Source organism: Rattus norvegicus, chromosome 7 (assembly GCF_021556685.1).
Source record: "Rattus norvegicus strain SHRSP/BbbUtx chromosome 7, alternate assembly SHRSP_T2T, whole genome shotgun sequence".
NCBI lineage: Eukaryota > Metazoa > Chordata > Mammalia > Rodentia > Muridae > Rattus > Rattus norvegicus.
Window position 1 is genome coordinate 89,203,733 of NC_141540.1, and position 26,857 is coordinate 89,230,589.

The following is a 26,857-nucleotide window of genomic DNA, read 5'->3' on the forward strand; positions in this document are numbered from 1 at the left end:
ACTTTTTTTTTTTTTTAACTTGAGTATTTCTTATATACATTTCGAGTGTTATTCCCTTTCCCGGTATCCGGGCAAACATCCCCCTCCCCCCTCCCCTTCCTTATGGGTGTTCCCCTCCCAACCCTCCCCCCATTGCCGCCCTCCCCCCACCAGTCTAGTTCACTGGGGGTTCAGTTTTAGCAGGACCCAGGGCTTCCCCTTCCACTGGTGCTCTTACTAGGATATTCATTGCTACCTATGAGGTCAGAGTCCAGGGTCAGTCCATGTATAGTCTTTAGGTAGTGGCTTAGTCCCTGGAAGCTCTGGTTGCTTGGCATTGTTGTACATATGGGGTCTCGAGCCCCTTCAAGCTCTTCCAGTTCTTTCTCTGATTCCTTCAACGGGGGTCCTATTCTCAGTTCAGTGGTTTGCTGCTGGCATTCGCCTCTGTATTTGCTGTATTCTGGCTGTGCCTCTCAGGAGCGATCTACATCTGTTACTTTCTAAGGGGGCCCAATGTTCTTGCTAAACCTGAACTTGAAAGATAATGAAATGAATTCCCTCTTAAAGATCTCTTGGTTTGGGCATTTACTTAAGTATTTGTGTGCTTCAGGTTTATTATTCTAATCTATATACATGAAACAATTACTAGCGATTTGCCAAACAGTGAACTTTGACACATGTGGCCAACCTATTTTACACTTGTGCTAGGGTCGGTCAGTAATGCTAGACAGAAACCATCTAACAAGAAGAATCATTATCATCAATCTCCAAAGGTCACTAAAAATTATTCTGCCGGTTAGCATTTTCAATATCAAGTTTGCTCTTCCCTCTTGATAGCAAATATAGTACCATTTTCCTTTTTGCCTTAAGTCTCATCCTATCCATATCTGTCTTTATATGTACATATTTTTCCTGGACTTTCTCAATCAAGAATTATTAAATATAATATTAAATATGAGCTTATCAGTCCTTAAAGGCCTATCAATCTTCATTTTTGATACCTCTAAATATTTCTTGCCTAAGTTTCAATTATTTCGCCTTAATAAAAACATGGACACAAAACTCCTAAGAGAAAAAGAAGAGTTAAAAATTAAAATTTACAGATAATTGCAAAAGGGAAGTCAAGAGTATAAAGAGTTCAGACAGCTAATTCACATCCATAGTGAAAACAACAACAACAACAACAACAACAACAACAACAACAACAGAGACACAAATGTGTACACAGTAAGTGTTCCCCATTCTTGTACAGTCTAAGGCCTGAAACCTAGCAGGGTTATTGATCACATCCTGAATGGGCTTTTCCTTGTCAAGTAAAGCCATTGAGACCACTATCCACAGACCAATGTGGTCTGCACACTGCCTTATTAAGAGTCTCTGCCAAGTCGATTCTATATTACACCAAGTAAACAAATTAACCACTATAATTTTTCTCTCTCTGTGCTTGAAATAATATTTGTTTTAAGTTCATATACCTTTGATATATGAAAGACACATATGAGCACATAAACCTTCATAACACTAATACATGCTTTGGTACAATTCTTTATAAATATAGCATCTATAAAAATCAATATATCTTGATTTTCTAGTGACAGTGTAATTGGCCCACTATTCTATTGTTGTGAGCTACGTGATGTCCCAAATATGTTAACTATCTGAATCATCTACTCACTCTTGAACTTGTTTGAAATTATTTTCAAACTGCCGTTCCAAAGAAAACATTTTGTCAACAACACTCATGTTGTCAAACAAGAGACAGACTTCTGTCATGATTGCAGTCAAGTCCTTTCATACTGATTTAAAGGACTCCTTTCATATTTCAATCTTACATTTGTCCAATTAAAATGGGTGTTCAAAAATCACAATGAAAAAGCGGCTGGTATTTTAGTAGTCATTGAATAATGTGGGTGTTCGTTATTGTTTAATGGTTCCTTTCTATCTATAATCTATATCTTATCCACTTACATTGAGCTACTGTGTGTGTGTGTGTGTGTGTGTGTGTGTGTGTGTGTGTGTGTGTGTGTGTGTGTGTACATGTGTGCAGGTACATTTTGCTGTATGGAGATCAGAGGTTAATATCATATGTGTTCCTTTAATCTTATTTTTTATTTAAAAATTCATGAAGCATGTTTTGATTATATTATATCTCTCCAGGAATTAGTCTCAGATCTCCATATCTCTTTACTAACTCAGTTTAGTACTCTGTCTCTGTCCCTGTCTTTCTCCCCTCTCTAAAAAACAAAAAACAAAACCAAAATACACATTTACTATACAAAAAGAACAGAAATAAAAATAATCAAGCAAAGACAAGTAAGACAAGAAATATTAAAGAAATATTATAAAGGTAACATTGAACCATTTTGGGTTGTCAACTTCCCTTGATCATAGGCCTACCCTGAAAAGCCTCTCTTCCTCACTTTTTGACCCAGGGTCTCTCACTGAACCAGAGTGTACTATTTTTGCGTGCTAAATGACCATCAAGTGTTAATATTCTCTTCTTTCTGATTCCTAGTCCTAAGATCACAAAGATTCTGTATATTTCTCTTTTCATATAGGGGATTGGACGTGAAGTCAGGTACTAATGCTTGCATGTAAGCATTTTACCCATAATGCCATCTGATTAACACTTACAATATTCTTTTTTTTTTATTATTATTAACTTGAGTATTTCTTATATACATTTCAAGTGTTATTCCCTTTCCCGGTTTCCGGGCAAACATCCCCCTCCCCCCTCCCCTTCCTTATGGGTGTTCCCCTCCCAACCCTCCCCCCATTGCCGCCCTCCCCCCACCAGTCTAGTTCACTGGGGGTTCAGTCTTAGCAGGACCCAGGGCTTCCCCTTCCACTGGTGCTCTTACTAGGATATGCATTGCTACCTATGAGGTCAGAGTCCAGGGTCAGTCCATGTATAGTCTTTGGGTAGGGGCTTAGTCCCTGGAAGCTCTGGTTGCTTGGCATTGTTGTACATATGGAGTCTCGAGCCCCTTCAAGCTCTTCCAGTTCTTTCTCTGATTCCTTCAACGGGGGTCCTATTCTCAGTTCAGTGGTTTGCTGCTGGCATTCGCCTCTATATTTGCTGTATTCTGGCTGTGTCTCTTAGAAGCTATCTACATACGGCTCCTGTCGGTATGCACTTCTTTGCTTCATCCATCTTGTCTAATTGGGTGGCTATATATGTATGGGCCACATGTGGGGCAGACTCTGAATGGGTGTTCCTTCAGTCTCTGTTTTAATCTTTGCCTCTCTCTTCCCTGCCAAGGGTATTCTTGTTCCCCTTTTAAAGAAGGAGTGAAGCATTCACATTTTGATCGTCCGTCTTGAGTTTCATTTGCTCTAGGCATCTAGGGTAATTCAAGCATTTGGGCTAATAGCCACTTATCAATGAGTGCATACCATGTATGTCATTCTGTGATTGGGTTAGCTCACTCAAGATGATGTTTTCCAGTTCCAACCATTTGACTACGAATTTCATAAAGTCGTTGTTTTTGATAGCTGAGTAATATTCCATTGTGTAGATGTACCACATTTTCTGTATCCATTCCTCTGTTGAAGGGCATCTGGGTTCTTTCCAGCTTCTGGCTATTATAAATAAGGCTGCAATGAACATAGTGGAGCACGTGTCTTTTTTATATGTTGGGGCATCTTTTGGGTATATGCCCAAGAGAGGTATAGCTGGATCCTCAGGCAGTTCAATGTCCAATTTTCTGAGGATTCTCCAGACTGATTTCCAGAATGGTTGTACCAGTTTGCAATCCCACCAACAATGGAGGAGTGTTCCTCTTCCTCCACATCCTCGCCAGCATCTGTTGTCCCCTGAGTTTTTGATCTTAGCCATTCTCACTGGTGTGAGGTGAAATCTCAGGGTTGTTTTGATTTGCATTTCCCTTATGACTAAAGATGCTGAACATTTCTTTAGGTGTTTCTCAGCCATTCGGCATTCCTCAGCTGTGAATTCTTTGTTTAGCTCTGAACCCCATTTTTTAATAGGGTTATTTGTTTCCCTGCGGTCTAACTTCTTGAGCTCTTTGTATATTTTGGATATAAGGCCTCTATCTGTTGTAGGATTGGTAAAGATCTTTTCCCAATCTGTTGGTTGCCGTTTTGTCCTAACCACCGTGTCCTTTGCCTTACAGAAGCTTTGCAGTTTTATGAGATCCCATTTGTCGATTCTTGATCTTAGAGCGTAAGCCATTGGTGTTTTGTTTAGGAAATTTTTTCCAGTGCCCATGTGTTCCAGATGCTTCCCTAGTTTTTCTTCTATTAGTTTGAGTGTGTCTGGTTTGATGTGGAGGTCCTTGATCCACTTGGACTTAAGCTTTGTACAGGGTGATAAGCATGGATTGATCTGCATTCTTCTACATGTTGACCTCCAGTTGAACCAGCACCATTTTCTGAAAATGCTATCTTTTTTCCATTTGATGGTTTTGGCTCCTTTGTCAAAAATCAAGTGACCATAGGTGTGTGGGTTCATTTCTGGGTCTTCAATTCTATTCCATTGGTCTATCTGTCTGTCTCTGTACCAATACCATGCAGTTTTTATCACTATTGCTCTGTAATACTGCTTGAGTTCAGGGATAGTGATTCCCCCTGAAGTCCTTTTATTGTTGAGGATAGCTTTAGCTATCCTGGGTTTTTTGTTATTCCAGATGAATTTGCAAATTGTTCTGTCTAACTCTTTGAAGAATTGGATTGGTATTTTGATGGGGATTGCATTGAATCTGTAGATTGCTTTTGGTAAAATGGCCATTTTTACTATATTAATCCTGCCAATCCATGAGCATGGGAGATCTTTCCATCTTCTGAGGTCTTCTTCAATTTCCTTCTTCAGTGTCTTGTAGTTCTTATTGTACAGATCTTTTACTTGCTTGGCTAAAGTCACACCGAGGTACTTTATATAATTTGGGTCTATTATGAAGGGTGTCGTTTCCCTAATTTCTTTCTCGGCTTGTTTCTCTTTTGTGTAGAGGAAGGCTACTGATTTATTTGAGTTAATTTTATACCCAGCCACTTTGCTGAAGTTGTTTATCAGCTTTAGTAGTTCTCTGGTGGAACTTTTGGGATCACTTAAATACACTATCATATCATCTGCAAACAGTGATATTTTGACTTCTTCTTTTCCGATCTGTATCCCCTTGACCTCCTTTTGTTGTCTGATTGCTCTGGCTAGAACTTCAAGAACTATATTGAATAAGTAGGGAGAGAGTGGGCAGCCTTGTCTAGTCCCTGATTTTAGTGGGATAGCTTCGAGTTTCTCTCCATTTAGTTTAATGTTAGCAACTTGTTTGCTGTATATGGCTTTTACTATGTTTAGGTATGGGCCTTGAATTCCTATTCTTTCCAGGACTTTTATCATGAAGGGGTGTTGAATTTTGTCAAATGCTTTCTCAGCGTCTAATGAAATGATCATGTGGTTTTGTTCTTTCAGTTTGTTTATATAATGGATCACGTTGATGGTTTTCCGTATATTAAACCATCCCTGCATGCCTGGGATGAAGCCTACTTGGTCATGGTGGATGATTGTTTTGATGTGCTCTTGGATTCGGTTTGCCAGAATTTTGTTGAGTATTTTTGCATCGATATTCATAAGGGAAATTGGTCTGAAGTTCTCTTTCTTTGTTGTGTCTTTGTGTGGTTTAGGTATAAGAGAAATTGTGGCTTCGTAGAAGGTAATCAGTAGTGATCCATCTGTTTCAATTTTGTGGAATAGTTTGGATAATATTGGTATGAGGTCTTCTATGAAGGTTTGGTAGAATTCTGCACTAAACCCGTCTGGACCTGGGCTCTTTTGGGTTGGGAGACCTTTAATGACTGCTTCTATTTCCTTAGGAGTTATGGGGTTGTTTAACTGGTTTATCCGTTCCTGATTTAACTTCGGTACCTGGTATCTGTCTAGGAAATTATCCATTTCCTGAAGATTTTCAAGTTTTGTTGAATATAGGTTTTTATAGTAAGATCTGATGATTTTTTGAATTTCCTCTGAATCTGTTGTTATGTCTCCCTTTTCATTTCTGATTTTGTTAATTTGGATGCACTCTCTGTGTCCTCTCGTTAGTCTGGCTAAGGGTTTATCTATCTTGTTGATTTTCTCAAAGAACCAACTTTTGGTTCTGTTGATTCTTTCTATGGTCCTTTTTGTTTCTACTTGGTTGATGTCAGCTCTGAGTTTGATTATTTCCTGCCTTCTACTCCTCCTGGGTGTATGTGCTTCTTTTTGTTCTAGAGCTTTTAGGTGTGCTGTCAAGCTGCTGACATATGCTCTTTCCTGTTTCTTTCTGCAGGCACTCAGCGCTATGAGTTTTCCTCTTAGCACAGCTTTCATTGTGTCCCATAAGTTTGTGTATGTTGTACCTTCCTTTTCATTAAATTCTAAAAAGTTTTTAATTTCTTTCTTTTTTTCTCCTTGACCAGGTTATCATTGAGTAGAGCATTGTTCAATTTCCACCTATATGTGGGCTTTCTTCCCTTATTGTTATTGAAGAACAGTTTTAGGCCGTGGTGGTCCGATAGCACGCATGGGATTATTTCTATCTTTCTGTACCTGTTGAGGCCCGTTTTTTGACCAATTATATGGTCAATTTTGGAGAAAGTACCATGAGGAGCTGAGAAGAAAGTATATCCTTTTGCTTTAGGATAGAATGTTCTATAAATATCCGTTAAGTCCATTTGGCTCATGACTTCTCTTAGTCTGTCTACATCTCTGTTCAATTTCTGTTTCCATGATCTGTCCATTGATGAGAGTGGGGTGTTGAAATCTCCCACAATTATTGTGTGAGGTGCAATGTGTGTTTTGAGCTTTAGTAAGGTTTCTTTTATGTATGTAGTTGCCCTTGTATTTGGGGCATAGATATTTAGGATTGAGAGTTCATCCTGGTGGATTTTTCCTTTGATGAATATGAAGTGTCCTTCCTTATCTTTTTTGATGACTTTTAATTGAAAATTGATTTTATTTGATATTAGAATGGCTACTCCAGCTTGCTTCTTCTGGCCATTTGCTTGGAAAATTGTTTTCCAGCCATTCACTCTGAGGTAATGTCTGTCTTTGTCTCTGAGGTGTGTTTCCTGTAGGCAGCAGAATGCAGGGTCCTCGTTGCGTATCCAGTTTGTTAATCTATGTCTTTTTATTGGGGAGTTGAGGCCATTGATATTGAGAGATATTAAGGAATAGTGATTATTGCTTCCCGTTATATTCATATTTGGATGTGAGGTTATGTTTGTGTGCTTTCATTCTCTTTGTTTTGTTGCCAAGACGATTAGTTTCTTGCTTCTTCTAGGTTATAGCTTGCCTCCTTATGTTGGGCTTTACCATTTATTATCCTTTGTAGTGCTGGATTAGTAGAAAGATAATGTGTAAATTTGGTTTTGTCATGGAATATCTTGGTTTCTCCATCTATGTTAATTGAGAGTTTTGCAGGATACAGTAACCTGGGCTGGCATTTGTGTTCTCTTAGGGTCTGTATGACATCAGTCCAGGATCTTCTGGCCTTCATAGTTTCTGGCGAGAAGTCTGGTGTGATTCTGATAGGTCTGCCTTTATATGTTACTTGACCTTTTTCCCTTACTGCTTTTAATATTCTTTCTTTATTTTGTGCGTTTGGTGTTTTGACTATTATGTGACGGGAGGTGTTTCTTTTCTGGTCCAATCTATTTGGAGTTCTGTAGGCTTCTTGTATGCCTATGGGTATCTCTTTTTTTAGATTAGGGAAGTTTTCTTCTATGATTTTGTTGAAGATATTTACTGGTCCTTTGAGCTGGGAGTCTTCACTCTCTTCTATACCTATTATCCTTAGGTTTGATCTTCTCATTGAGTCCTGGATTTCCTGTATGTTTTGGACCAGTACCTTTTTCCGCTTTACATTATCTTTGACAGTTGAGTCAATGATTTCTATGGAATCTTCTGCTCCTGATATTCTCTCTTCCATCTCTTGTATTCTGTTGGTGAAGCTTGTATCTACAGCTCCTTGTCTCTTCTTTTGGTTTTCTATATCCAGGGTTGTTTCCATGTTTTCTTTCTTGATTGCTTCTATTTCCATTTTTAATTCCTTCAACTGTTTGATTGTGTTTTCCTGGAATTCTTTCAGGGATTTTTGCGATTCCTCTCTGTAGGCTTCTACTTGTTTATTAATGTTTTCCTGTGTTTCCCTAAGGGAGTTCTTCACATCTTTCCTGAAGTCCTCCAGCATCATGATCAAATATGATTTTGAAACTAGATCTTGCTTTTCTGGTGTGTTTGGATATTTCATGTTTGTTTTGGTGGGAGAATTGGGCTCCGATGATGCCAAGTAGTCTTGGTTTCTGTTGCTTGGGTTCCTGTGCTTGCCTCTCGCCATCAGATTATCTCTAGTGTTACTTTGTTCTGCTATTTCTGACAGTGGCTAGACTGTCCTATAAGCCTGTGTGTCAGGAGTGCTGTAGACCTGTTTTCCTCTCTTTCAGTCAGTTATGGGGACAGAGTGTTCTGCTTTCGGGCGTGTAGTTTTTCCTCTCTACAGGTCTTCAGCTGTTCCTGTGAGCCTGTGTCTTGAGTTCACCAGGCAGCTTTCTTGCAGCAGAAAAGTTGGTCTTACCTGTGGTCCCGAGGCTCAAGTTCGCTCGTGGGGTGCTGCCCACGGGCTCTCTGCGGCGGCAGCAACCAGGAATACCTGTGCCGCCTCTTCCGGGAGCTTCAGTGCACCAGGGTTCCAGATGGCCTTTGGTGTTTTCCTCTGGCGTCCGAGATGTATGTATAGAGATCAGTCTCTTCTGGTTTCCCAGGCTTGTCTGCCTCTCTGAAGGTTTAGCTCTCCCTCCCACGGGATTTGGGTGCAGAGAACTGTTTATCAGGTCTGTTTCCTTCAGGGTCCGGCGGTGTCTCTGGCAGGGGTCCTGCCGCTCCTGGGCCCTCCCCCATGGGAGCCCAGAGGCCTTATACAGTTGCCTCTTGGCCAGGGATGTGGGCAGGGGTGAGCAGTGTTGGTGGTCTCTTCCGCTCTGCAGCCTCAGGAGTGCCCACCTGACCAGGCGGTTGGGTCTCTCTCTCACAGGGTCTGGGAGCAGAGAGCTGCTGCGGGCCGGGATCTGAGGGTGTGGGACTTCTGGTAAACACAGAACGTGCCGGGTCCTAGAGGAATTCTGCTTCCGTGTGTCCCAAGCTCACCAGGCAGCTTTCTTGCAGCAGAAAAGTTGGTCTTACCTGTGGTCCCGAGGCTCAAGTTCGCTCGTGGGGTGCTGCCCACGGGCTCTCTGCAGCGGCAGCAACCAGGAATACCTGTGCCGCCCCTACCGGGAGCTTCAGTGCACCAGGGTTCCAGATGGTCTTTGGCTTTTTCCTCTGGTGTCCGAGATGTGTGTGCAGAGAGCAGTCTCTTCTGGTTTCCCAGGCTTGTCTGCCTCTCTGAAGGTTTAGCTCTCCCTCCCACGGGATTTGGGTGCAGAGAACTGTTTATCCGGTCTGTTTCCTTCAGGGTCCGGCGGTGTCTCTGGCAGGGGTCCTGCCGCTCCTGGGCCCTCCCCCACGGGAGCCCAGAGGCCTTATACAGTTTCCTCTTGGGCCAGGGATGTGGGCAGGGGTGAGCAGTGTTGGTGGTCTCTTCCGCTCCGCAGCCTCAGGAGTGCCCACCTGACCAGGCGGTTGGGTCTCTCTCTCACAGGGTCTCTACAATATTCTTTATTATTGTAGACTGGCTCATAAATTTAAATTTTGATTATATTTATCATAATCTTCATATTTTTATCTGAGACATTTAAGACTTTCCAATCCTCGTCTGTACACCAGAATTAACCCTGTGACACAGCTCTCTATATCCAAATCCCACACAGAGAGAGCTGTCTCCCAGAAGTGCTAGACACACAGGTGAGAACCTTTTGCTCGAATAACTAACTAGTCAGAGGGACCTGCCTGAAGACCTCAGGGCTCAGGAACCACAGAGCAACCAGGGACAGGATGTTTCCAGTCTCAATTTGCACCCTGGAGTTAGCCATGTGCACAGCTGTCTAGTCCCAAATCCTGACCAGAGAGAGCTGGTCTTCTAGGAACATTGTCACTCCTAAGATCACCAGATCACAAGCTCACAGGAGGGACAGGTTCCAGTCAGAGACAGCAAAACCAACTAACACCAGAGATAACCAGAGGCAGAGAGGCAAGCACAAGAACCTAAACAACAGAAACCAAGGCTAATTGGCATCACTGGAACCCAGTTAACCAAAGGTCCTGTATATTCCAATGCACAGGAGAAGCAAGATGCAGATTTAGAAATCACATCTCATTGTGGCTTCAAAGAAGGAATCGGATAGTGCCCCTTCTGTTTCTATTTTGTGGAATAGTTTGGACAGTATGGGTATGAAGTCTTTTGGAAGGTCTGATAGAACTCTGCACTAAATCCATCTGGTCCTGGGCTCTTTTTAATTGGGAGACTTTTAATAACTGCTTCTATTTCTTTAGGAGTTATGGCATTGTTTAGATGGGTTTAACTGTTCCTGATTTAACTTTGACACCTGGTATTTGTCTAGAAAATTGTCCATATCACCCAGATTTTCCAGTTTTGTTGAATATAAGGATCTAATGATTTTTTGAATTTCCTCAAATTCTGTTGTTATGTCTCCCTTTTCATTTTTGGTTTTGTTAATTTGAGTACACCCTCTGTGCCCCCTGGTTAGTCTGGCTAAGGGTTTATCTATCTTGTTGATAGCTGTTCAAAGAAGCAGCTCCTGGTTTTGTTGATTCTTTGTATAGTCCTTTTGTTTCTACTTGGTTGATTTCAGCCTTGAGTTTGATCATTTCCTGCCTTTTACTCCTCTTGGGTGTATTTGCTTATTTTTATTCTAGAGCTTTTAGGTGAACTGTCAAGCTGCTAATGTATGCTCTCTCCAGTTTCTTTTTGGAAAGACTCAGAGCTGTGAGATTTCCTCTTAGCCCTGCCTTCATTATATTCAATAAATTTGAGTATGTTGTGACTTTATTCTCATTAAATTCTAAAAAGTCTTTAATTTCTTTATTTCTTGATCAAGTTATCATTGAATAGAGCAGTGTTCAAGTTCCATATATATATATATATATATATATATATATATATATATATATATATACATATATTCCACTATGTTAATAGCAGTCTTATTTATAATAGCCAGAAGTTGGAATGAGCCCAAATATCTTTCAACAGAGGAATGTATACAAAAAATGTGGTTCATTTACACAATGGAGTACTACTCAGCTATTTAAAAAATCATGAATTCATAGGCAAATGGATGGGACTAGAAAATATCATCCTGAGTGAGATAATTCAGTCACAAAAGAACACACATGGTATGCACTCACTGATAACTATATATTAGCCCAAAAGCTCAGACTACCTAAGAAACAAGTCACACACCATATGAAGTTCAACAAGAAGAAAGACCATAATGTATATTTGAAAAAAAAGAAAACAGCTCAGAGTGATTGTAGAATATATGTTGAAAATGAGTTTTTGAGGAATTTAATTGCTTTACAAACCAAATAAGCAATTTTAAAACAATGATCCCTTTAAATCATAACATCTTGAGTTAAAATTTAATGTCTATAGATTTTATCAACACCAATGGAGCTTCAGATTTCCCTGTATAACATGGAGCTATATTGGTAAATATTTGTGATGGTTTATAAGAAATAAACGGGCTATGTATAAAGGACAAATTAATACATTTTTCTCAACAGTGAAATGGATGAATGTAAGATTGCCTATTAAAAATGAAATATTTACGTGATTTTTTTAAAAAGATTTTAAAGACCATAGGTTACTCTATTTATTATCTTTTTATTTTTTAGTTTGTTTCTTTTAGTGTATATTTTATTTTCATTTCAATTGTTTCCCCTTTCCTGGTTTTCCCTCCAGCAACCCCCAATCCTTTCCCCCACCTTGTTTCTTTGAGGGTACTCCTCCAGCCACCTACCCACTCCCTCCCCCTCTCCCCACCCTGTAAGTTTTAGTTTCTTATTATATGTCTGTGCTGCACTTGAGTGTTTACTACAACTACCTTAATATTACAAACAAACTTAGACATGTGTTTGTAGTGAAGTGATTTATTTTATTAGTGGTAACATTCTACTATATTAAGAACTTTGAGCTTTTTTTTTAGAACTTTTTCCAGTTCTTAATTGTTTGTGAGACACCCTCATTTATTTAAAATAGACATTAATAAAGTTTAAATACCACATCTCACACTATACATTAATAATGAGTGACTACCACAGCCAACTCTTAACAAAGCACAAGTCATCAGTGCAGAGAAATAGTGAAACTAACCGATGTTATGATTCAAATGAACCTAAACGATATCTGTAAATCATTTCATCCAAGGACAAAGAATATATCTTATTGGCAGTACCTCATAAACATTACCTCCAAAACTGACCGTATGTACTTTGTCACAGAGCAAGTCTCTGCAGATACAAGAATGAAGTAAACTTTTATATTTTATCATTCCACCTGTATCAAAGCTGAACTTCAACATCAGAAGAAACAGTAACCCTACAAATAATGGAAACTGAACAATACTCTTAGAGACCACATGGTCAGGGAAGAAATAAAGAAGTTAAAGACTTCCTAGAATTCAGTGAAAACGAATGCACAACATTCCTAACTTATGCAACACAGCAAATGCAGTGCAAAAGGAAGGTTCATAGCACTAAGTACTTTCATAACACAATTGAAGAAGTCTTATACTAACAGCTTAATAGCACACCTAAAATTTCTAACACAGAAATAAGAAACCATGCTCTAAGGAGAGTAGATGGCAGGAAATAATTGAACTCAGGGCTTAAATTGCTCAATTAGAAACAAAGAGAGCAATACGAGCAATCAATGAACCAGAAGTTCACGTCATCCAAAGAACAAACCAAGGGTTCTTTGAATAAGTCTACAAGATATACAAATTCTTATCCAACCTAACTTAAAAATCTGAAAAGGGGTATATAACAATAGACACTGAGGGAATTTAAGAATGTTAGGACTTACTACAAAAAACTTTACTCCGCAAAATTGGAAAAACTTAAATGTGTGATTTTCTTGATAACGCTACAAAAGTTAAATAAAAATAAGTAAACAGTCTAAATGGACCTCTAACTCATAAGAAAATAGAAGCAATCACCATCATCCCCCAAACAAAAATGTCCAGAGCCAGATGATTTTAATGAAAGCATTCAAAAAGAGAAAAAAAACAATATCTTCAAATTATTCCACAAAATAGAAACACTTCCAAATTCATTTTATGAGACCACAGTCACCCTGTTACACAAACCACACAAAGACTCTGCAAAGAAAGAGTATTTCAGACCAATTTTCCCTCTGAACATTGATGCAGAAATATTCAATATAATATTTGCAAACAAAATACAGGACCACATCAAAAACATCATCCACCATGAACAAGTAGGCTTCATTGCAGAGGTGCAGGGTCATTCAACATACCAAATCCATCAAGGTAATCTGCTATATAAATGAACAAAATGACACAAAGCAAAACAAACAACAGCACAACAACAACAAAGAAACACCCCATGACTAAGTTATCAGGTGCTGAAAAAGTCTAGGGCAAAATCCAACACTCTTCCATTATAACAATTTTGGAAAGATCAGGAAACAAAGCACAGACCTAAACACACAAAAAAGCAATATACAGTAAGCCCATAGCCAACATGAAATTACATGGAGAAAAACATAAAACAATTGGATTAGGTTCAGGGACAAGACACTGACAAATTATTAATAGTATCATACCTATAGAATCTGGCTTGCATAGTTTAAGGTCACTAAATCCACATTCCTATATTATCAGTTATGCTTGATCTTTAAACTGAAAGAAATGGAAAGATATGTAATAAAATTAATTTAAAATATTACCTAAAATCTGATCCAATTCTCTTCCCATTTTCTGGTTCTCCAGGATCTGGACATAAGTTGGAAGCTGTTTTAATACCTCCTTCATTTACTGTAGCAGAAGAAAAAAACAACAAAATGATTGAACAAATAGACAATATTTTTGCTTAGAAAGTCAATGATAAAAATATACAGAAATATGCTGTTATATATTATTCGAGAAAGTTAAATACCTTTTCAGAAAACAATACAGTGAAAAAATGTCTTTGTTTAAGAATACATCAGAAAAGAAATTCTGAAGACTGCATTAATGATATGTACTATTCTGAATATAACATACCAACACTGGATACTTTAGTTTTAATTACATTTACATTTTAAATGGCCCAAAGGAATCAGTGTTTTGTTATGTTTTTTTTTCATTAATTATCATCCTTAGAGTGGTTGTTGTTACTATGTTGCCTGAGCCCCAGTTGTTTTTAAATTTTAATAAAATGCAATATGAAAAAGAGAGTTCTTTTAACACTCTTGTATAAGGAAGCATTTTGGTTTGCCAATAGCAAAATAAAAAATGTAAATTACAGTGTTTCATTATAACTTGATGATGCTGGAAAACAAAATTGGCTATATTCTTACAATTTCTATAACTTTTAGATTAAGCTACTTTGTATATAATCACAGTTTTAAGGATAATTCAGTTAATGAATTGTTAACTTTTTTTTCAGTGAAGCAAATGTGATCACATTGGGTAATTAAAATGTATTTTATGATAAGTTTATTTATGTATGCTTGTATATGTATAAATATGGATGCATGGATTTTTCACTATTCATATTGAAACCGTGTCTAATTATACAACTAAGGTTGGCCTCATTGATATTGTATAATGCCTTAAATTGATCATCAGTTCTAGAATATCTGACTGACATTGTAATACATCAATCTTAGAGTGAGTCTGTGGGTTTCTTCTCTTGTTTACATCCTTGTAAGCTCTTGTGTTCCTTTAAAGAAAAGAGCAGGGTACAGAGGAAAACGAATGTAGCTTATGGTAGTCCTTGTACTGTACTGCAGAGCAAAACATCTGTAGATTCTTTTGTAGAAAGTAATGATGCCCAGTTCTCGCTCTACCTGGACATAGTATTAGAAAGTAAGCTGCTGGAGAGATGTCTCAGTGGTTAAGAGCACCCGACTACTCTTCCAGAGGTCCTGAGTTCAATTCCCAGCAACCACATGGTGGCTCACAACCATCTGTAAAGAGATCCGATGCCCTCTTCTGGTGTATCTGAAGACAGCTACAGTGCACTTATATATAATAAATGAATAAATCTTAAAAAAAAAAAACAGAAAGTAGCTAGGTACCTAGGCAACACCTTTTGTCAGCATATATTGACACATAGAAAGAACTATGGAGGTGATTCTAATGTAAAATCAAAGCTGACAGTTGCATAAAAATTTGGCTTAATTTTTATGGTCCAAATCCATCCTTATTTTAAAAATGACACAGCTTTGCCTGTGTTCTCTCACAGTTGGGTCTACTGTAAATTCATCATTTCCTCAAATAGATATACATAATGATGTAGTTCCTCTGATCATTCAAAAAATGCTTCCATAAATATCATAACAAATTAGTACTTGCCAAATCTATTATGTGCTTATGGGTTCATTGCACATGGCAATTTTTATTTAATTGTTTTTTTCAAATTGCTATTTAATTCCTCTTAACCTTTGTGAGAATTGTCTGGGTCACAGTCTGGAGTTGGCTAATTCCACTATAACTGATTAATTCAAAGTTATTAACACAGAGCTAGTCTTATTTATTTATTTTTTTTATTTTTCATTGTTTGAAACATTACCACTCCTCTTATAGCTTCTGTCTCTGAATCTGTTATCAGTATCGGATTTTCTATGAATCAGTTTCCAAAGTTTCCATTGATACTTCATTGCTTTTCAGATGCAGTCTAACCGACTTATAATATCCAGGGTAATAATATGGCCTACCATCAACCTAGTGTGTGTCTGAAATGGTTGCTAAATTTTTCCATTGTACTTCGAATCATTTTAATACCTTAAAAGACTTTAGATCATATACTGAGTCAATTTTATTTCTTACTAGTTAACAATATGTATGTGTTGCCCAAATATAGCTCCTTTCAGTGTATTGCAGGTTGGATTCATACGAATGTTCTTAAAGTAGGATGTTGACTCTTAAGGAGATCATCACTAGTAGGACAGCCTTTTGTGTTCAACCATTTAAGTATGTTTTCTTCATTAACATTTTTAAAGCATTTTTTGGACATAAAACAGAAGAATGATCCTAAAACTGAATTATTTATTTTATAAAGAAAAATATTTTTCTTATATATAAGTTCAAAATATACCTCAGAAATCCATACTTTTTATTACAGTATATATTCTAACTTAAAAATCCTTTTATATCAAATAGATTTTGTTATTGAAATGTTTCTTGTCTAAAAATATAAATGGGTTGATTCTGATTTAAATGAACTTCCATATGACCACTTCTTCCTTATTACCTTATTATTATTTAAATTTTATGTTTGATTTGTTCAAACTATAAATATATACTACTTTGGATATTGTTCTAATATTGAACACTAAAGTATCAACAGCATTGTGTTATTTTTGTACAAATGCACTTAATATCTTATAAACAATTGGTTCTTACTTCATTTAGTTTCTTGGGAAAAGCAATGGGTCCTTGAGGATTAAGGGTAAATTTTCTTCATCCCTTTATTACATTATTCTAGTAGAGCATAGCAGAGACACTGTGTAGTGTACGGTTCAAGAGACAAAACATGGACTTGATATAGGAAATAATCATGATCACTTGGCATGCTCAAAGTTTTTTATAATTCCATGCTATATTCTAGAGAGCCCTACCAAATGAGTAAGTCACCATTTTAAGTTTATGACAATTAGTTTTTGTAATATTTTTATAATATAGTATATAGTATTTCACTTTTTAAAAGAAAATCTACACGTTTGTGCTTAGACTGACAAAGTTCCTTTGTGGAGAAAGATGAATTGTGCAATTCTTTAACTTAAAACATTAAAGAAGGCTAAGCCTTGAAATAGCCTTAGTGATTCACTTTGACACCCAGAATGCTGAGCGTCATGGACACTCAGCTAATTTGTGCAAGGTAAGTATGTCCGGAAGGCAGGTCTTGACAAGCATCTATTTTGATGAACATATTCACATTAATGTTCAGTAAGTCCAGAAAACCAATTCTTTTTAGTTAGAAGAAATATAATTTCAACTTTCAGTTTTAGTTAAAAGATGGATATCTAATAATAGTGTAAGTGCATTAATATTTTGAATTGTATTAAATGCATAATAAGAAATGCTGAGACCTTACTTACTTGAAAATAGGCAATTGTGATTAAAATTAAAATGATAATACCTTGGTAAATAAAAATGAGATAATACGGTTTTGAAACAAATTGTTCAATGTTGGATAAATATGTTGGGGTAAATAAAATTTAAGTAACATTGGGCTACTATATTGCATCTATAAAAAAGTGTAACAAGTAACTTGTTTTTATCTATCTAGGAATTATCCATATTAAAATAGAATATTGTATATAGACTGTATTAATCAGAACCTTGTTTAAATTTATGATCAAAATTATTCACATTTTTCCTTCATATTCACATTTTGTTTTATTACTTTAGAACTAAATAATGGACAGGTATATTTTCATGCAACCAAAACACTGAAATTCTCTTTTAGGGTTGTAACTATGTCCCATTAAAATAATAAAATATCTTCTTGACTTACATGTTATAACAACCAAATTAGACAGTTTCATAGATTAGGTAAAACCTGCACACAAACTGAATTATCCAGAACAATTGGAAGCTTAAAGTACGAAGTGTGAAGTGATATTTTCATGGACAAAATGAGAAAATAATGAGCGAGTATGAGATTATTTTACTTAAATTTCTAAAAGAAGCATATAGAGAGTCAAAGTTTTATAGTTTTATAGAAAAATGGTAGTACATATCATATTTAGTTTTGACAACATGTATTTTTCTTGTCTTATAGCTATGCTATGATCTGATATGCTGGAATTATTAAACTTAATAATATTTTGGGCAACCCATTGTACTCAGGCATTTTTTTTTCATTTTTGGGATAGTTGAATGCTCTTCCAAACTATTTAAAACAGTTTATGTATAAAATATATTTTAATACATATATATATTCTAGAATTGTTTTTGAAATATTGCTTAACTGTAAAGAAAAATATTCTTTAACCCAAAGTATATAAAGCAACCATAAGTGAAAGCCAAGTATTTTGAAAGTATCTATAATGCAGCTTCCAAAGTCATATGATTTCAGTTTTATAATTTCAAATATAATAATGATATACAAAAATTACCTTAAAATTTTTCTAATTATGCATATTGATAACATAAAAATATAGACAAGTTTCCTATAGTTGGCATAATAATTGAAGTGGTAGTTTATTATTTGTATATATGAGTAAGAATACAGGTAAACTTTTTGTAAAATAGTAATAAATGAGTGTTGATAAAGGATTAGTTAAAAATTTATTTTAATTAGATTTTGAATTTGAACAAAAATTTAACTATAGTGTGACTTTGTTCAAGAATAAGTAATAATAGTATACATTTTAGCAGTAGCTCATATAGGTATTTTATTGTCTTTTAGAATTCAGATACTTCTAGCTAAACATTTCTTCAAATATATATATGAATTATATATATATATATATATATATATATATATGAGATGGAATTTTAACCATATAGTTCCATTCTATGACATACAGGCACAGCTCTTTTGAAACTTTTTCTTTCTATACTTATGATAGCATAGACTTTGCATCTGTGATTTATTTTGAAATAGATGGCACTAGAACATAAAAGCCCAGCTGTGACAAAAATTATTTATTTCATATTTTCAAATTCATAAATAATTACAAAATTTATTTAGAAAACGTTATGGGATTTGTTTTTATTTAAATAAAATATCCCAAGTTCAAAAACCTTTTAAATGGGAAAGTCACACTGGAATGTTCCTTAATATTTGTCTATGATAATTGAGCCATATTCAGACCAGTGTTGCTAAAAGAAACCTACAACACCGATCATCATCTTCATTTTGTCCTTATACACCAAATATAAAAATTTGTATTATTATCACATGAGATCAAAGTATTTTTCACATAGCAATAAATTTTAGCAAAAATAAATTATGAGTTCAGTGAATTACCATTAAACTAATATACATTTAAATCCAAAAGATATTTAATAATCATCATGCATGTTATAAAAATATTAATGCAGTTATTTGGTAAATACACAGACACTTCGATAAAACACAAACAGACACCACAGACACAACAGACTTCACTCTTGCACTAGAGAAAGTAACAAAAAGGTGTGCACTCACAGAGAGAAAACTTGTTGCTGTTGTCTTTCCCTGGAAACAACTTAAATCCTCTAGATTTAAAATCTATGGCCTTTTTCACTAGTTAAGAAAACAAACAAAAACATGTATCAGGAAATACAGTTTTGAAAATGAAATTCAAGTTAACAAATTTTGTTAGCATGGAATTATGCAAGTTAAAGAAACTACTCTCTTAAGTTTGATTGATGGTACTAGGAGGAAAATAAGAAATAAAGAAGGCACTAAAAACACCTAGCAGTAAAATATTGAACATTGTAGAATTCCAAATATTATATAGGGAGATAACTGATACACGTGTACAAATTCCTTTAGAAATGTCTAAATTTTAGAGTAAATATGTAACCTTGACTGTCCATCATTAACCACTTAATTTCATTAATTTTGTGGGTTTAATTATACTTGCAAACAGATGGTTGTTGAGGCATTAGAAGAATGGAAATACTATCATGAACTTTATTTTTTAATTGAATTAACAAAGACTTTGGCATATTAGAAAATTAATATAATTGGAATAATTATATTGTAGTATTTATGCCAATAACTTCCACACATTATCTTTGATCTTTGCAGTATGACTGATGTCAGAACAATTTGCTCCATTGTATCAAAATAAATAACAGGTGGTTAATATCTTCTCATTACTTGGGGACTCGAACCTTTTCTGTTAATGCTGATCATAAGGGATAAATTTTCTCATTGTGATGCTGTTCCATTAACCACACCAAAATAGACAAAGCTGTGTATAAATCCAAAAACATGTGCATTAAATTGGTAGACTAAAGGATGTGTTTTAAAAGATAAATATGCTAAAAATATTTGAAAGTTATTTACATGAAGAGAAAGTTTTATCTCTTTTATGTTTTCACATTTATTTTTGAGTGTCTTGTATGCATATGTCTGCACACACTTGTGTGTGTGTGTGTGTGTGTGTGCATACCTGTTTGTATATGCATAACTCTGTGTGTATGTGTTTGTCTATGTAGACAGGCTGTACCATCAGTGTGGAGGTCAGCAGACAAATTTCAGGACTTGTTTTGCTCATTTCTTTGTGTTATAAGGGTTCCAGGGACCAAGCTAAAATCTTCAGTGTGGGTGGTTAGAACCTTTATTAACTAGTTTCCTCACAATCCATAAAAACTTTATTTTACATAGTATTTGATAAAGTGTCTTTGGTATGGATCTTTAAAGAGTGATTTGTGATCATCATAATTCGAATAATTTAGACATTGCCTTGGTGTGTATCTTAGGTTTGTTGTAAAGTCGTATTCATCGATGATAGAAGGATTGGGATTACAGTCATGAGCATCTTGTCAGTGCTTTATTCTCACTCCTGAGTGACTCCAGGGGAAGCACTTACTCATGCAAATGCAACCTCACTAGGTGAAAATTTAAGGTGGCTTGACTTAATAATGCACTTAGATATTATTTAAGTTTTGTGTTAATCAGTTGAAAAGTCTTACTTAAGATGTTTTAGTATGAAATAACAAAAGTATGTATATAATCATATACAAATAAGAGCTTGTTTTCAATCAGTTATTAAGGGTGTGTGTGTTTGTGTGTATATGTATGTGTGCAAAATAGTTGTCTATGTTAGAACATCATTGCAAGTCAAAACAGATTGAGCATGATAAGCAGGGCAAGGAAGACATGGAAATAGTGGAGACAATATTGGCAGTGTCTTTATTGGCAAAAATGATCATGCTATGTAAATATGAGGAGTTAATGTTAAGAGATCTTTCTATCCTAGAAATTACATATTATAAAATCAAAAGACATCTCCTGGCTTTAAGCACCTCATTTGAAATGCCTGAGCAATCTAACTGCTACACAATAACAAAGGAGTCTATTTAATATGCAAACCTATTATTTTTGGAATGCACACTTGGAAAAGCACTGCAATTTACATTTTTAAAGACCTTTAAATGGTGAAATGAAAACATTTAATATTGATGAAATAAATATTTTTATTTGAAATAATTTAATTTTTGATACTAAATAGATTATAGAAGAAAATGACAAGATCAGAAATCACTGCAATTTTAATGTTAAATGCTGACATGATAGGAAAATTATTTATTTCAAATCTCCAGTTTTACAGTATTTGTTATTACAAGCATCTGATTAGTAACATGACTATAGTATAAATCTGGCTCAGTTAATAAAATATCCATTACTATTTTTTCAAAGGAAGCCCACTACATATAAATAATGACATAATGTCTAGCTTACTGAATTTTGGTGCATTTTTTATTGTATCACCTAATTTTACATGAATAATAAGGACATTTCAATGTTGTACTTTAAGGTATGGTATATAGTTATACCATTACAAGTTTTCATTTTAAATTAATTTTAACTTTTCCTTTTATTCAACAAATGAACTATATTGACAGGATTGCTCTGTTCATTTTTAATAATTGAAACATTCATCACTTAAATGCTTGATTTTGAGGACATGGAATATCTTAAAATTGGCAATGTACTAATATGCAAGGTATTAAATAACGTCGTAAGTTTGGAGGGAAAATAGTGGAAGGAGATTGGGGTAGAATTGAAAAAGAGATAATTATGGGTTTAGTTTTTAACAAAACACATTGTATGCATGTAATTTTCAATTAAAAACCTTTGCACAATGTAAAGTGTGCAGGTTTAAAAACACAAACAACAGCTGCTAACATCACACATATTATGGTGACAGCAAACATGTATTCTACAACTTCCTACGAAAATTATTTTTAAATCTATTGTCTTCTTATCACACAAAATGGTGGGTTTTTCTTTGTAGATCAAATAACTCATTACTTAAAAATCTTTAAATAATTGCTTTCTATAGAAAAACAGAGACAAATTAAAATCTAAAGAAATTTTTCCTTAAAGGTTAGTATATTTTCAGTATTTGTGTTACTTCTTTCACTGGACTGAAAATTAGAAACCCGCAAAAGTCTTGTAAACGTACAATTAATTGCTTAATGTTTCCATTCTGTCTTAAGAAATTCATCTGTCTAGTGTTAATTGTTTGGAAACAGAATTCAGACCAAAGTAATATGGCCAATCTAATGTAATCAGAATCCTCACTTCTTATATTTTTGGTTGTAAGCCTAGCCGTTAACGGCTGAGGCATCTCTCCAGTCCAGAATCCTCACTTCTATTCTTGTGATTAACTTTTCTCCGGGAAATTTGAAATATCAGCCTCAGTAGGAGAAAAGGATTTGGTAATTTGCAGTAACTCCGTGAATTCAAGTCAATAAATATTAAAGTTCACATTGTTTCACTAGATCTATTATTGCTTGAATCAAGGAAGTTTGGGGAACTTATTCTCTATAAGTGATTATGTCATCAGTATATGTCTTAGAAAAAAAGGTGAAGTGATGTTTGCAGGGTACTATGAAGAATATCTCATGATTAGCGTATATATATATATATATATATATATATACACATATATATATACAAGAAAATAATCTCGGGAAGTAGAGGGACAGCGGGGTTCTGACTGAGAGAGGGGAGAGAAGAGGGGGGATTCAGATACAGGAGGGGAGGGGGGATATGTCCAGAGGGTCAGGAATTTAAAATGAGATGTGTAGCAGTCAGAAATGAGAAACTGTGGGTCGCCACTAGAAAGTCCCAGATACCAGTGTCCCAAAATTTTCCCAGGACCTAATAGGGAGGACATTAGCAAAAATACCCAACAGAGGGAAGAGATAGCCTGTAGAAACCATATCCAGCCTCTGGTTGAGGGACGGAGTCAGACACCCACCTCAAAATATTAGTTCAGAATTTCTTCTCTAAAATAGAAATGCGGGGACAAAGAATGGAACAGAGTAAAAAGGAAAGGCCATCCCATCTGCACACATCAAACCCAGATACAATTACTGATGCCAAGAAGCACTTGTGAACAGGAGCCTGGTATAGCTGTCTCCTGAGAGGCTCTGCCAGAGCCTGACAAATACAGAAGCGAATGCATACAGGCAAACATCGAACTGAGCGGGAGACCCCAATGAAGAAGTTAGGGCAAGGACTGTAAGAGCTGAAGGGGTTTGCAAACCCATATGAAAAACAACAATATCAGTCAACCAGACCCCTCCAAAGCTTCCAGGGACCAAACCACCAACCAAAGAGTACACATGGAGGGACCCACGACTCCATCTGTATTTGTAGCAGAGGATTGCCTTGTTGGATATCAGTGGGAGGAGAGGCCCTTGGTCCTGTGTAGCCTCCTATGGAGGCTTGATGACCGAGGGTAAGGGAATGCTAGGCTGCTGAGGTGGGAGTGGGTAGGAAGTAGGTGGGGGAACACCCTCATAGAAGAAGGGGGAATGGGAGGGGGAGAGGTTAGGTGGCTTGCAGAGGGAAAACTAGCAAGGAGGATAACATTTGAAATATAAATAAATAAAATATCCAATAGAAAAAATAAAAAATTAAGTAATGATATTTTCTTCATAGGTTTCATATGTATATATATATATGAAACTATATATATACTCCACACCCATGGAGTAAGTAGTAATTTAACAATGTCTAGAATATGTAGAAAAACCTAAAAAAAATTCCTTAATATCCTAAAGAGACGTGAATGAATCATCATTACAAAACACTTCATTTTAAAATGTGCTGAAAATAAAATTAAAGTAGAACTTTTTATACATAGAAGTAATAATGGGCCTCGTTGAAAAGCAATGTGAAGGTGCAACTAGCTATGTTCAGGAATCCAGAGATTATTTGTAGGGCCATACATGTTAGAAAGATATACAATTCAATCTGGATGTTTTTCAAACGTGAAAATATACAAACAACTCAATTTTTAAGACATATATTTATTTCATACCTATTTAAAAACCTTACGTGCTTTGCTGAAAACCACTGTAGGAGCATGATATGGTTCAGACATGTCAGTGTGTTTCTTAGAATTTAAAATCTTGTCTTTTCTGTTATGCGAGCTTAAAGCTTACATGTGTAATGTTAATTTCAGTTATAGCCAGAATTTTTAAATTTTTTCATTGTCAAACAAATTCTGTTTGTGCTACATCATAGTCCTAATGGTTTGAATTATTCCTTTTAAACTAAAAATGCTTCGTATCTAATTCATCACCTATTTTCTTTGAGATTTGTAGTACAATTTTCACTTCTAAGCCAAGTTACAAACCTTCTCAAACCATTAACAAAAGGAGTCAGTTAAGTAGGAATGCGTGGAAATGTGCATACAACATAGAACAGCTACTCAGCATGACTTGAGCTACACTCATGGAAGGTCTTTAAGAACCCAAAGCTAAACACTCCAGAATAAAACAAGATTCGACCTCTAAACTTTTATCCACTTAAGGATAACTGATGTGTAGAAGATTTTCATATTCAGAACTTAAAACTATATTGAGGAATATAAGGAAATATTGCATTTTACTAGATATAGATAAGGGGTATTTTGTTAAAGTTTATAGGTCCTGTAAATAGAATTAAATGTATTACTTTTGTTTAGGAGACAGTATTCAGTTTAATAAATGACTGAACATTCACATGATCGATTATAGAAAAATATTCTTAAATTTATCTGTGATTGTCCTTTCTTCCTAAAAAGGGAGCAAATTCAGGAATCCCTGACTCTTGCTTACATAACAACAGATGTATTCCTAACACTTGGCCCAGCAGGTCTTACAGCTATGGTGTGCTGCAAAATGTCAGGATTTTATGTAAAATGTGAGATTTCTTATTCTCTTTAGGTATCCCTATAGTTGGTATAATGAAGTTAACATATGGGAAATTACCATTGCTAGAGGCTTACAGACACTTTTTACACTTTAGAAATGTTTCAACCTTTTAATTTTAATTGAATTATTTTCCAAGAGCTTCAAACAATTAACTTGCATTACAGTTTAATATTATAATTTTATTTAATATGTTTTAAGATCTCTTTTGAACACTAATAATTTACTGTTTAATTATTTTATTTATAATTGCTGGTCTCGGTTAATAAATTTCACTGGAATTTTACAAGCACATTTATCATGAAATTGGTAATGTTGGCATTTTCTTACGCAAGGTAAACTAATATTCCATTACCTAATATTCTGTCCACTATTTAAAGAGTATGCATTTCCACTCTACTGCCTGTAAATATGACAGAGCATCAATTGTTTGGAGAAAAATGACTATGCTTCAATCTCTCTGGAAGCATCAGATAAGATAGTACAATCTCTTCTAACAGTTTAAACTTCAGCAGTGTAGTGAAGAACAAAAAAAAAAATTAAGATAATTAGCAGAACCATTGCTTAATCCCTGAGATCTTGCTTCTTGTGTTGTCTACACGTTCTCCACGTGAACATTTTGTAACAAAAAGCTGAATTCTCTTTAGAGCAAGGTAAATATAGATGTGCTTTGATAGTTTCCGTTAACACAAAGTTACTCAGCTCTTTGCATGTCTACTCAAGGATCAAAGCACCACTTAAGTCACATCAGTGTTCCATTTGCTCTCCTGTCCTTACTGGTTCTTTGTAGTGTTTGTCCTTGATCTCGGCCAAAATAAGTCTGAAATGGCTATAACCTTGCTCAACTAGTTGTGTCACTGCCTAAAACAGAAAGCAGACCCTCAAGTTATCCTACATATCTGTGAAAATGAAAGACATAGCTTAACAATATCCCCAGGAGATTCTTAGGAATATTTACTGTGTTAAAAATTTTGAACTCTACCAACAGATTCCCTTAACACCTCAAAAATACAGGAGGATGATGGGGGAAGGGAGAATAGCAACGTCATGATTTAAATTTATTTGGATTAAATAGCATGCCATTAGTTCAAATTGGCAAGGCTGGTTAATGGAAGGTCCTTGATCTTGAAGTCAGCCCATGATATAGCACTCTGTCCAAGGTACATGCCCTTCTTCCATTGAGTGAGAATCATCACTGCTTGGTTTTTGTTTATCTATTCTAGGTGACAACACTTATAAACAACTGAGAAAGCTTTATCTTAACATATTCAGAAATATTCACTTTCTATTTCTTCAATTTACATATCTTTCTCTTAAGGTTACTATAATGCTCTTTTGCTTTGAATAAACCTGGATGAGCACACCATGGTCAATAAGAACCATCCCATATATAGTATAGGACCATTCTACCCAACATAAGTAAATTCATACATGATGACTGGTATATTTCAAAGGAAAGACACTAGATGGAATTTATGACTATTTCTCATTATCCTATTGTTGGTAAATATGGCGGTTTGAATAATAGTGATCCCCATAGGGTCATAGGGAACAGCAGTGTTAGGGCGTGTGGTCTTGTTGGTGTAGACGTGGCTTTTTGGAAAAAGTGAGTCAATAGGGCTTTGAGCTCTCAGAAGCTTAAGCAAGACTTACTAATTCACAATCTCTTCCTGCTCTTGCAGATTCAGATATAGACTCAGTTCCTTTTCCAGCACCAAGTCAGTCTCCAAACCTCCATGCTTCCTGCTATGATGATAATGATCTAAACTTCTGAAATTGTAAGCCAACCCAATTAAACCTTTTCCTTTATAAGAGTTGCCTTGGTTATGCTGTCTCTTCACAGAAATGGAAATCTTAACTATGAAATAAGTTGTTATCAGGG

At 35.5% G+C, this 26,857-nt stretch overlaps 1 protein-coding gene across 1 annotated transcript in view; it reads right to left on the reverse strand.

Annotated features, from left to right (window-relative positions):
• Positions 1 to 26,857, reverse strand: part of Csmd3 (CUB and Sushi multiple domains 3) — a 1,310,498-nt gene that overhangs the window by 793,283 nt on the left and 490,358 nt on the right. Inside the window, exons 8-9 of the mRNA XM_087559497.1 lie at positions 19,259 to 19,336; positions 13,842 to 13,929 (exon numbers count right to left, since the gene is read on the reverse strand). Coding sequence (XP_087415623.1) covers positions 13,842 to 13,929; positions 19,259 to 19,336 — 166 coding nt within the window. The remainder of the gene's footprint in view (positions 1 to 13,841; positions 13,930 to 19,258; positions 19,337 to 26,857) is intronic.